Genomic DNA, 12,520 nt, shown 5'->3' on the forward strand with positions numbered 1-12,520 from the left:
TGCTTGTGTTTTTTTACACATTCATATCATATTAGTGTCTTTTTTATTAATCCTTGTCATTGATTCTCTGGCTCTAACTTAATGTTGTGATTAACGTTGTAATAGCCTTCTGACATGCAATTTTTCGAACTTTTTAAAGATTATTTTGTTGTTTTGTTTTGTTGTTATTTTTACTGTACCATACATATGTATTTTAAGGATAACGCTTTTTCTTCAAAATCCAATGATTAAACGATTTGGAATTTTTTTTTTCTAAACTGCTATGCAAATGTGTTCAGGTGCATGTTCTGCAGAACAGCGCCCCCTGTGGTCTGTTTTCTCTTAATCTCCCCCTCACCTCATGCTTCACTTTCACTCTGTCTGGCAGCCTCCTTCTCCTCCTCCCCCTCAGCAGAAGCAGCAGCAGCAGGAGCGGGCTCTCAGAAATGGAGAGCTGGTAGAGGCGCAGCAGCTGTTCCCGCCTCTTCTCTGTGGATGTTGGATGTCCTACCATGTCTGCGCGGCTCCGGGCGGCTCTGTACCTCCTCCTCCTCTTCACCGCCTCCTGCCGGCTGTACGCTGCCGCCCGACACGGTAAGAGCACCAATGATGATGATGATAACGGTCAGGAAAGAAGCCAGGCGCGGTGCGTAAATCACGACTTCTGAGCTGAGGGAACAGAGTTTGCGCCTCTCAGCACTTTGTGTTCCGTTTCCCATGATTATCTGATTTTGTCACGAGCTGCGCTTTCTTGCTTTGTTTGTTGCAAAAAAAAAGTATTTTTTTAAGTGATTATCTGTCTGGTTGAAAGCAGGAGATCTCAACTCTGTCGGACTTTAGCCTTTCTGCCTCATCTGTTGACATCGATGCCAAGTGCGTCACTGACGCAGATATTCTGAGCGCATCTGGCTGAGTCAGAGAATCAATCTGGCCATTTTTTTCCCTTCTCATCCCCCTTTTCAATGATTGAAAAGGGGGATGAGAGAAAATATCTTATATAGCTTTAATGGACAGATGATTTCATTTGCAGAGGATCAATGACTTCATAAAAGATACGTTTTTTTGTTTTGTTTTTTAAGAAAAACGGCACAAATACATTAATGTAATGGGCTATGAATTGGAAGGGTTTTGGGACTGTAACACTATGTAAATTCTATAACACACTCCAAAAAAGGAAATTACCAGCCAATAAACTTTACGAAAATGTAACTTGTCATTTCAACCAGAAAGTTTTATGTTTGTAAATCATACGTGAATGAATCATGTCGATTGTACATAAACTTAATCAATTTAATAGTTACTAATTTCAATCCTGTTGCTCCAACAAGATACCATTAAATTGTATTATGCCTAGATAACCTCACAATATCACGAGATTATGCGAGATTCCTCAAATACACCTGGCGGCGGCCTGGGGAACGCTCAACGTCGCGGAATGCCTGAACGCTGCAGAATGTTAACCCTATGGAAGCAATTCTGTAGCATTAATAAAAAGCAAAGTCAAAACCAGAAATGCTTGTTTTTACATTTTCAAAATGAAGCTGCATTTTTTGACTAAAAAATAAAATGAAAAAGCAATCCACCAAAATGCTTTTTCTTTTCCTTCCTCAACACAGCTTATTCTGTCACTTAATTAAAATTAAAATTAAAATGGTATTTGACATTTCATTTTCAAGACGTTCCATGGTAAATGTGTAGCAAAATTCATTTAGAAATGTTTAATTTGACATTTAAAATGGATTAATAGAAATGCTTTTTAATTTTCAAAATGAAGCTGCATTTTTTGACTCAAAATTAAAAAGAAAAAGCAATACTTCAAAATGCTTTATCATTTCCTTCCTCAACACTGCTTATTCTGTCACTTAATTAAAATGACAAAGAAAATGGTATTTGACATTTCATTTTAAAAAAGGTCCATGGTAAATGTGTAGCAAAATTCATTTAGAAATGTCTAATTTGACAATTAAAATGGATTAACAGAAATGCTTTTTAATTTTCAAAATGAAGCTGCATCAAATGCCTCAAAATTCACATGGAAAAGCAATATTTCAAAATGCTTTTTCATTTTATACTTAAAACCGCTTATTCTGTGTCATAATTAAAACGAAAATGCAAAGAGGGGATTGCATTTGCATTTTAACATCCACCCTGCAAAACTTGGAGCAATATTCATTTAGAAAAAGCATTAGCAGAGGGGAGGCGGGGCGATGACGTCACTGCTTTCTCCGTGTGTCCGGAAGCTGTCGCTGAGAGACCTGGTATGTCTGTGTTCGCATTAAGATCACCTAAAACCGGGTCCTGTTCACAAACCGCTGGACCTGGACTGCTCAAACCTGGATTCCTGGATCTTAATGCGAAAAATGCAGCAGAATGTTCCTTTAGCTCCCTCGTGAATCAGAAGCTGTGAATCGCAACCAAACTTCTTCAGCGTCGTCTGACCGCACGGATTTAAAAACATATGATCGAGTAGAGCAGGCCCTTAATAATAATATTGACAGTAATAAAAGCACATTATGAAGATAGTCTCCTGCAGCTTCGCGCTGAGTGAGTGTTTTTGGTCCAACCAGCAACGTTTAGTACGGTGAAATCTGCTATCTGTTGATGGGGCTCCAGATGTCATCAAACAGCAAATTTAGCGCGAAGCTGCAAATAAATGTGTAAATATGTGGAAATTACATGAGTCTTTATTTTGTTCTGGACACTACTGGAAACACAAATTCATTTGATGGTTTCTCAGATCGCAGCAGCATTTCCGCCTTCAGCGATCATCGGGAGCTTCGCGCTCCGCTGTGCGAAGGCAGCTGGCGGTCCGCAGAAAAAATCTTGTCCGCGGTGCGTCAGGAGGAGGACCGCAGAAGGCGGACATGCTGCTATGTAGTCCTGAGAAGCTGTGGAAACTCATCAGAAGTTCACAACCAACTCAAAGCCGTCTTCTCTGCCGCTAACACAGTCTGCTCCTGGTGCATGTGTGTGTGTGTGTCAGCGGCCGGACACACGGAGAAAGCAGTGACGTCATCGCCCCGCCTCCCCTCTGCTAATGCTTTTTCTAAATGAATATTGCTCCAAGTTTTGCAGGGTGGATTTGAAATTGCAAATGCAATCCCCTCTTTGCATTTTCGTTTTAATTATGACACAGAATAAGCGGTTTTAAGTATAAAATGAAAAAGCATTTTGAAATATTGCTTTTTCATTTGAATTTTGAGTCATTTGATGCAGCTTCATTTTGAAAATTAAAAAGCATTTCTGTTAATCCATTTTAATTGTCAAATAAGACATTTCTAAATGAATTTTAGTACACATTTACCATGGACCTTTCTTAAAATGAAATGTCAAATACCATTTTCTTTATCATTTTAATTAAGTGACAGAAAAAGCAGTGTTGAGGAAGGAAATGATAAAGCATTTTGAAGTATTGCTTTTTCTTTTTAATTTTGAGTCAAAAAATGCAGCTTCATTTTGAAAATTAAAAAGCATTTCTATTAATCCATTTTAAATGTCAAATTAAACATTTCTAAATGAATTATGCTACACATTTACCATGGAACGTTTTGAAAATGAAATGTCAAATACCATTTTAATTTTAATTTTAATTAAGTGACAGAAAAAGCTGTGTTGAGGAAGGAAATGGAAAAGCATTTTGGTGGATTGCTTTTTCATTTTCTTTTTTAGTCAAAAAATGCAGCTTCATTTTGAAAATGAAAAAGCATTTCTGGTTTTGACTTTGCTTTTTATTAATGCTACAAAATCGCTTCCATATAACCCCGCCCATGTTGAGTTCGTCTTCTTTTTTGCATTTTACAAGTTTCCATGTGCAATGCCACCTCAGGGAAGTTAAGGAGTGCATAGTCTCATTTTGTTGAACCAACATCTTTCAAATTAGTTGCAACAATATTTAGTTAAGTTGGGTCCAACTGTAGTATTTAAAATTGAATCAACTTAAATTTATTAGGTTGAACCTAAATACATTAAGTTGACCCAACCTAGGTGCATTAAGTAGGACCAATGTGATTTATTTTTGTTCAAGTAAAGCTATCTTATCAGGTGGAAATCCTTTCCATAATTTTCTTAATGTTTATTCAATGTGAAGGTTTTTTGAGTGAAGGTGAGTTTATTTTTTATTTTTTTGCAGAGTTTGATGGGAGTCCAGCAACCACGTCAATCTCTTTAACCCTTTTAACCCTTTTAACGCCGGAGTGCATTCTTCGAATCACCGTAATTTTTCCACAGCTCAGGCAGTCAACAAACAGATTCTGAAGCAGAGAAAAGCAGATTCGCGCTGACATGCGACATTACACAATACACTTAAATCAGCTCACTCTATTGTGGAGTAAAGCATCTTTGCACCCCTTTCAATTGTGTATCGGCGCAAAGATGCTTTGCTCCATGTCAGAACTTGTTGAAATTACAATAATTGCATAAATGTTTGAAAAGTTACTGTGTTATCTTTTGGTCGATTAAGACCGTTAAGTTTACATTTTTAGTCAGAGGGAAACCGATGGGGGCTGGTCCAGGAATTTTTTTTTTTTAATTGGATATTTTATTAAGAATACACCATATTCTTTCAATAAAGGTTAATGAATGATCTAAACACACGATAATATATAATAATACCGATGAAAAAGGTAAAGGGCAACTTTTTTCATACTTTTTGTCTTAAAAATTATTTATTGTTTAAATGGTCTGGGACATTTGGTAAATGGCGCATATTTATATAGCGCTTTCTACCTCCTTTCGAAGGCCCCAAGTGCTTTAAAGTCACATTCCCATTCACCCATGCACACACACATTCACACACTGGCGGCGGCTCTGCTGCCGAACACTGGCGCCAACCTCCCACTAGAGGCAAGGTGGGGTTCAGTGTCTTGCCCAAGGACACTTCGACACATGGGCGTGCAAGGCGGGAATCGAACCTGCAATCTTACGATCAGGGGTTGACCGCCCTACCGCTGCACCATGGCCGCTCATTTCTATTTGCAAGGAATATTAAAAATGTATTTAAAAAAAAGCTCAGAATAACACGCACCAGAGGTTTTTTAATAGATGCAGTGCTTTCCAAATCACCGATTTGTTCCATACAATCCTGGATGGTCCAGATGTATGGAGTAGTGGGTGGTTGGTGGATGGCCACCATGTCCCAACAAGGCTGCGACGTCAGCAAGGAGGTGGCGGAGTCATGGGTAGAAAGTTGGTCGGCCCCTTTAGGGTCCCTGAAGGCGTGAAAATGACCTCTGAAAAGTATGTGGAGTTTCTACCTGAGCGCTTTCGTCCGTGGTACAAAAAGAAGAACCATGGTTTCAGTAACAAAGTCATCATCTTGCATGACAAGGCACCATCTCATTTCTGCATCAGTAGATGCTTTTTTTATGCAATGGGCGTTAAAGAAGAGAAACTGATGGTGTGTGACCCCCATCCTCCCCTGACCTCAACCCTATTGAGAACCTTTAGAGCATCCTCCATTAAATTGCCTATGAGGGTGGGAGGCAGTTCACATCCAAACAGCAGTTCTGGGAGGCTATACTGACATCCTGCAAAGAAATTCAAGCAGAAACTCAAGAATTGCTTTTAATATTTGACTCTATCACTTTATAGACGGCATCCCATGGAGTAGTTAAATCTAAAAAATAAAAAAAACGGAAATTTCTACATTGTTTTGGAAATATATAAAGACCTTTTCTTTTAAAGCCACTACTATTGTGTTGTTTTAGGCTAACGTCTGCTTTTTTGTGAGTTTATTTTGAATTCATTTCTTAGAAATGTAAACTCTTTTTATTTCAGTTTAATCCTCTAATTTCTGCAAAAACAATGCTCTTAGAACCAAACAAAACTGTTTTTTAAAGGTAAGATTGTCAAATAAATAATTAGCAAATTAGAAAAATGTACTTTGACATAGAGTCTGTGCACCGGTTTTTTAGACTCAAATATAAAAAGTATACAGTTTTCAAAGATAAACCTCATTAAGGCAGCAATTTCAAACTGCTTTAATTATCTCATGCAATAAAAGTGTGTACTTGTTTGAAATTCCCATTACTATTTGTCTGCCAAATACACTCTGCTAAAGACTGGCACACTGATGCAAATGAAAGCCAAAAGTTAAATTTGCCTCCAACTATCCCTGAGTTTTTAATTTTTACTCTTAAGATTTGCTGTAATACCCAGGTTGTGACCAACATTGAAAGAAGAAATACCAGTGTCAGGGTCGGGTGGTGGACACAAACGCAGGACGCCAGTGGATACGTATAACTCGAATTTAATCGACTATTCTCGTGAGAGTACAAACAAACGAAACGATCCTGTGACCATGACTGAGTTGACAAAGAATATATACAGTGACTAAAGTGGAAACAGGTGAAAACAATCAATGAGGTAAAGACAACGAGTGTAACTAGTGACCAGATACGGAAGTGTCAAAATGAAACAGAAGGTGAATCAAAAACAATATCGGCCGCCCTGGCCCCTCCTGGTACCTAACAGTACCTCCTCCTCAAGGGGCGCCCCTTGGCGCCCCTTGAGAAGCATGTCCCGGAGCGTGTCCCGGAGCATGTCCTTGTCCAGAATACGGGTCGACGGTTCCCAGGACCGTTCTTCAGGCCCACATCCCTTCCAGTCCACCAAGTATTGGAAGCCCCGTCCTCTCCGTCTGACGTCCATTATGCGCCGGAAGGTCCATGCGGGCTGACCGTCGATGATGCGAGGCGCCGGTGGTGGTTTGGGGGACGGATGCAGGGGACTCGTGATGTGTGGCCTAAGCTGAGACACGTGAAAAACTGGATGGATCCGCATGGTTTGTGGTAGGCATAACTGGACCGCGACGGGGTTAATCACCCTCACCACCTCGAAAGGTCCGATGTACCTGGGGGAGAGCTTCCTCGACTCTGTCCGCAACTTTATATTAGCAGTGGAGAGGAGGACTGACTGACCTGGCGCGTAGGCGGGGGCTGGGCGGCGGTGCCGGTCAGCCAGCCTCCTGTTGGTTGCGGAAGAGCGAAGCAGTCTGGCACGCGCCTCCCTCCAGACTCGTCTGCAGCGGCGGTAAAGGTGTTGGATGGACGGTACCCCCACCTCTGTCTCCTGCTCCGGGAACAAAAGAGGTTGATAACCCAGGGAGCACTCAAAAGGAGACATACCAGTAGCAGACGAGGTCATGGAGTTGTGGGCATACTCCACCCAGGGAAGCATGGAGCTCCAGGAGGTCTAGTGATGAGAGCAGATGCATCTGAGGGCCGCCCCAAGGTCCTGATTGGTCCTCTCAGCCTGCCTGTTAGACTGAGGATGGAACCCTGAGGAGAGACTGGCGGTGGCACCGAAAGCTGCACAGAAGGACCTCCACACCTGGTAAATGAACTGTGGACCCCGGTCCAAGACCAGGTCCACCGGAATACCATGCAGCCGGAAAACACGATCAGTGATGAGTTTGGCAGTCTCCGCGGCCGAAGGCAGCTTCTTCGGCAGCTCAGGCAGCTGCCTTCGAAAACCGGTCCACCACTGTCATGATGACCGTCCTGCCAGCTGAGGACAGCAAACCTGTGACGAAGTCCAGGGCAATGTGGGACCAAGGACGGCTCGGGACTGGTAAAGGGTGTAGGAGCCCAGCAGGAGGATGGTTGGTGGTCTTATTCTGGGCACAGACTGTGCAGGCAGAAACGAACTCCCGGGTGTCCCTTGCTAGACTGGGCCACCAGAACCGTCGGCGTAGGAATGAGATGGTCCTGCGGATCCCGGGGGGGCAGGTCAGGCGCGTAGCATGAGCCCACTGGAGAACCTGGCTGCGACAGGTCCTGGGAACAAAAAGTCTATTAGGCGGCTCCCCACCTGGGTCTGGGTCCTGCGCCTGAGCAGCCTTGATGTCCCTCTCCAACCGCCAAGTGAGGGCACCTAGAACGCAGGATGCCGGTATGACCGTTCTCGGTTGTTGATCCTTCACTATAAGTTCTTGCTGCCGAGAGAGGGCGTCAGGTTTTACATTCTTGGAGCCAGGACGGTAAGAAACAACAAAATCAAAACGGGTGAAAAATAACGACCACCTCGCCTGCCTGGGATTCAACCGTTTAGCTGTCCGGATGTACGAGAGGTTCTTATGGTTGGTCCAGACCACAAACGGCTGAGTCGCTCCCTCCAACCAGTGTCTCCACTCCTCAAGAGCCAACTTAATCGCTAGAAGCTCCTTGTCCCCCACATCATAGTTCACCTCGGCCGGGTTAAGCCGGCGGGAGAAAAGGGCGCACGGATGGAGCTTGTCATCCGTGCCCGACCGCTGTGATAACACAGCCCCTACCCCAATATCAGAAGCGTCAACCTCCACGATGAACTGGTTGGATCAGGACAGGCGCGGTGGTGAACAGATGCTTCAGCTTGACAAAAGCAGCCTCAGCGGCCTCCGTCCACTGAAAGGCAGAGGAGGTGGATGTCAGGCTCGTGAGGGGTGCTGCGACAGAGCTAAAATTACGGATAAAGCGGCGTAAGAAGTTGGCAAACCCCAAAAACCGTTGTAACTGTTTACGGTTAACAGGGGTGGGCCATTCCACAACCGCCTTAACCTTGGCAGGATCGGTTCGTACCTCCCCACCCGCGATGACAAACCCCAAAAACGAAACACAAGGGGAGTGAAACTCACACTTCTCAGCCTTTACATACAGTTTGTTCTCGAGAAGCCGCTGGAGAACCAGACGAAAATGCCGCCTATGCTCGCTGGAATCCTTAGAAAATATCAGGATATCATCCAGGTAGACAAAAACAAAGTGATGAACAAAATCCCGAAGCACATCATTAATGAATCCCTGAAACACTGCAGGGGCGTTAGACAGACCGAAAGGCATCACCAGATATTCATAGTGTCCGAGTGGGGTGTTGAATGCAGTCTTCCACTCGTCACCCTCCCTGATACGCACCAAATGGTAGGCGTTCCGCAGGTCCAGCTGGGTGAACACCCTGGCCTCCTGCAGTGACTCAAAGGCGGAGTTCATCAGAGGAAGGGGATACCGGTTCTTCACAGTAATGGCGTTTAACCCCCGATAGTCGATGCAGGGTCGTAACGACCCATCCTTCTTTCCAACAAAAAAGACCCCGGCCCCTACAGGCGACGAGGACGGCCTGATGAGTCTGAGCCTGAGGGAATCAGCCACGTACCGCTCCATGGCCTCCCTCTCCGGTTTCGACAGGTTGTAGAGGTCGTTCTTGGGCAGCGTTGCGTCTGGCTGCAGTGTGATGGCACAGTCATAGGGCCTGTGAGGTGGAAGCGATAGAGCCCGATCCTTAGAAAAAACCTCCCCCAAGTCATGGTATTCGGGAGGCACCCTGGATAGGTCAGGTGAGGGCAGCTGCCCCACTGGGACAGCGGGATCGGCCACCGGATGTCGAGCTGAGCGCAAACAGGTCTCATGACAAAAATCACTCCAGCGAGTGATGCGACCAGAGGGCCAGTCGATAACGGGGTTATGAGCCAAGAGCCAGGGAAACCCCAAAACTATAGGATTGAGATTGACTTGAATACGTAAAACCGGGTGAACTCGTGATGATTACCTGAAATTATGAGATGGACTGGTTCAGTAATTTGGTTGACTGTGGAAACAATCTCACCATTAAGAGAGCTAACTAATAACGGACGGGGAAGCGACTCGGTGGTAAAACCCGCCTGTTTGGCCAGCTCGGCATCCATGAGGTTCTGCTCAGCCCCAGAGTCCAATAAGGCCCGAACGGGAACCCCCCCCAACCTTAAACATAATATGAGCCTCCAGTAAGCACGAGGCAGGACTAGAAATGGTTGGCGCTGGACCTCCACTCGTCAGTGTCCCCACACTTAATGAAGAGCGGTGACTTTTGGGCAGGCCCTGCAGAAATGACCCCGCTGACCACAGTAAAGGCACTCACCTGCCGTCATCCGGCATTTACGTTCAGCGGAGGATAGGCGCCCATGTCCCAAAAGCATAGGTTCGTCCGTCAGGGGCTCCGAAGGATCTGTGGGAGCAGCAGACAAAGCATGATGAGAGGAGCGTGAAGAGTCCACGGGGTGTCCCTCGAAACGGGGAACCTCTGCCCGACGTCCTTTTCTGCGATCCTGCAGGCGATTGTCAATCCTGATAGCGAGGGCTATCAGGGGCTCCAAGGACGACGGGATCTCCAACGGTGCGAGATGGGCTTCATCTCCTTGGAAAGACCCTCCAGGAAAGCGTCCGTCAGCATAGCGGGGTTCCAATCGCTCTCTGAACCGAGAGTCCGGAACTCTATGGCGTAATCAGCCACCCGCCGAGGCCCCTGTCGCAGCCGCATAAGCGCCCGGGCTGCCTCCCTCCCAGGCTTTGTGTGCTGGAAGACCTGGGTGAACGCCTCCAGGAAGGCAGGAAGAGATGCGCAGGTCGTGGCTCCACGTTGCCACTCTGCTGTGGCCCATGCTCCAGCTCTGTCCGTGAGGTGCGATATCATGAAGGCCACCTTGGACCGCTCCGTAGGGAACGCTGCGCCGTGCAGTTCAAAGTGCAGCTCACACTGCCTGATGAACGCCCTGCAGTTCCCAGAGTCATCGGAGAACCTTTCTGGCCGGGCCAGCTGCACCACAGGAGCCGGAGAAGTCTGAAAAGGAGCCACAGGAGCCGGCGAGGAGGAGGAAGGATGAGGCGTGTGAGATGAAGAAGACGGCTGAACCTGTGTGGCCAGGAGGTCCAGGCGTTTATGGAGCGTGGTTAACTGTTGCTCCTGGCGACCGGCCATCTCCAGCATCCCTCGACGCAGGTAATCAAGCTGTTCTGCTTGGAGCTGGATGATCCGCTCCTGGTTACGGCATCAGCTCCAGAATGATCAGCGCCCGCTGTGTCCATTGGTGACAGGATCGTAATGTCAGGGTCGGGTGGTGGACACAAACGCAGGACGCCAGCGGATACGTATAACTCGAATTTAATCGACTATTCTCGTGAGAGTACAAACAAACGAAACGATCCTGAGACCATGACTGGGTTGACAAAGAATATATACAGTGACTAAAGTGGAAACAGGTGAAAACAATCAATGAGGTAAAGACAACGAGTGTAACTAGTGACCAGAACCGGAAGTGTCAAAATAAAACAGGAAGTGAATCAAAAACAATATCGGCCGCCCTGGCCCCTCCTGGTACCTAACAATCAGAGTGGCTCAAAACTGAAAACATAGAGGTAAAACCTAAAAATTTATCCAAGGAAGACAGCTTTTTAGAAAAAAGCAATCAAAACAAATGTGAAACCTTTTTTGAGACTGACTGTCTCGTGCAAAAAGTAAAAAAAAATTCAATGTTAGTTTGAATATATCAAAGCCCCACACCTATGAAAATTGTTTTTTTTAACATGTTATTATAGTGTTTTTCTGATTATGGATAATTAAAATTAAAACTGCATTTCTGAGTATTTCTTTATTTAAATCGTGAATCTGAAGCAGATGAAAAAAATGAATATAGTTGTGATGTGGAAACTACAACCCAGAGGCCACAAGCCCCCTGCTCTGGTCCATTTTGAAGCTCTATCATAGAAAATGACTGTTTTTTTTTCTTTGCTAAAAATGGCATCATCACAAATAAAAGACTACTGGGAAAGATATTGAAGTAGATCAAAAGATAATTGAAGGGTTTTTTGCCATTTTTGTTTTTTAAGAACAATACATTTGTAGTAGCTCAGTCCCCTTATGGGTCTGGCCTTGTCGTAGCAAGGGGGCTTTTGTGAACTGATGACCCAGGGAGCAATATCGTCTGGAGCTTGCTCCTGGTAGGGCCACCCTTGGCGGGCCGGTCACCTGGGCGAGGTTCCAGACAAACATAGACCCACAGCTCGTCGGAACGCTTTAAGGTGGCAGCTCCACTATCCGAGGGCCAACAATCCACTCAGGAGAAACTTCCTTGTTACGAAACCGACCAGAAAACAAAACAAAGTAACAGACCTCAGCTTGCCCCTGACCAATGAATACTGCTTGACCTTCGTCAAACAACCTGTATTGCTACCTGGAATATCCAGACACTTCTTCGCTCTGGAGCCGCCACATTGCTATCCCACGAGCTCTGTCGCTATAACATGACTCTAGCAGGACTCTGTGAAATACGATGGTCAGGTACCGGCATATTGAATGCAGGCGACCATTGCTACATCTGGAGTGGCCCTGCCATCCCAAAGGACATCAGGAAGTCCCTACTCAACTGGACACCCCTGAGCGACAGAACACTATCTGCCCGCTTCCTACATAAACATGGCAAGATGACAATAATATTTGCCTATGCCCCCACAAATGTTGCAGATGAAGACATAAAAGATGCGCTCTTTGACCAACTCCACCAGGCTATTAGTCAAATTCCATCGCACGATATCCTCATCATCCTTACTGATGCCAATGCCACCATATTCTACAACGACCGGTCCATCGGCTCTCCAGTCGGCACAACTTTTGCTGACACATTCACAAACGACGACAACCGCCGCCTCTTACTCTGCCACCAAACCAACCTCTGCATTGCTAATACCTGGTTCCCCCCGGAAACGTATCCATCACTGGACCATGTACAGCCCAGATGGCAGAACTCGGCGGGCATCAGGAT

General features: G+C 45.5%; 1 protein-coding gene across 6 annotated transcripts in view; it reads left to right on the forward strand.

Moving 5' to 3' along the window:
* The first annotated feature begins 329 nt into the window (after nucleotides 1–329).
* LOC101170654 (receptor-type tyrosine-protein phosphatase-like N) overlaps nucleotides 330–12,520 on the forward strand; it is a 39,858-nt gene continuing 27,667 nt past the window's right edge. For 3 of the 6 annotated variants that reach the window (XM_023964504.1, XM_023964491.1, XM_023964494.1), the window contains exon 1: nucleotides 332–573. In XM_023964504.1, the coding sequence (XP_023820272.1) occupies nucleotides 492–573 (82 nt within the window). In that variant the 5' untranslated portion in view covers nucleotides 332–491. Of the gene's footprint in view, nucleotides 574–12,520 lie in introns of all 6 variants that reach the window. The other 3 variants (XM_023964478.1, XM_023964496.1, XM_023964488.1) reach the window with 2 other exon arrangements.

The sequence above is a fragment of the Oryzias latipes genome, chromosome 2, assembly GCF_002234675.1.
Source record: "Oryzias latipes chromosome 2, ASM223467v1".
NCBI classification, from domain to species: domain Eukaryota; kingdom Metazoa; phylum Chordata; class Actinopteri; order Beloniformes; family Adrianichthyidae; genus Oryzias; species Oryzias latipes.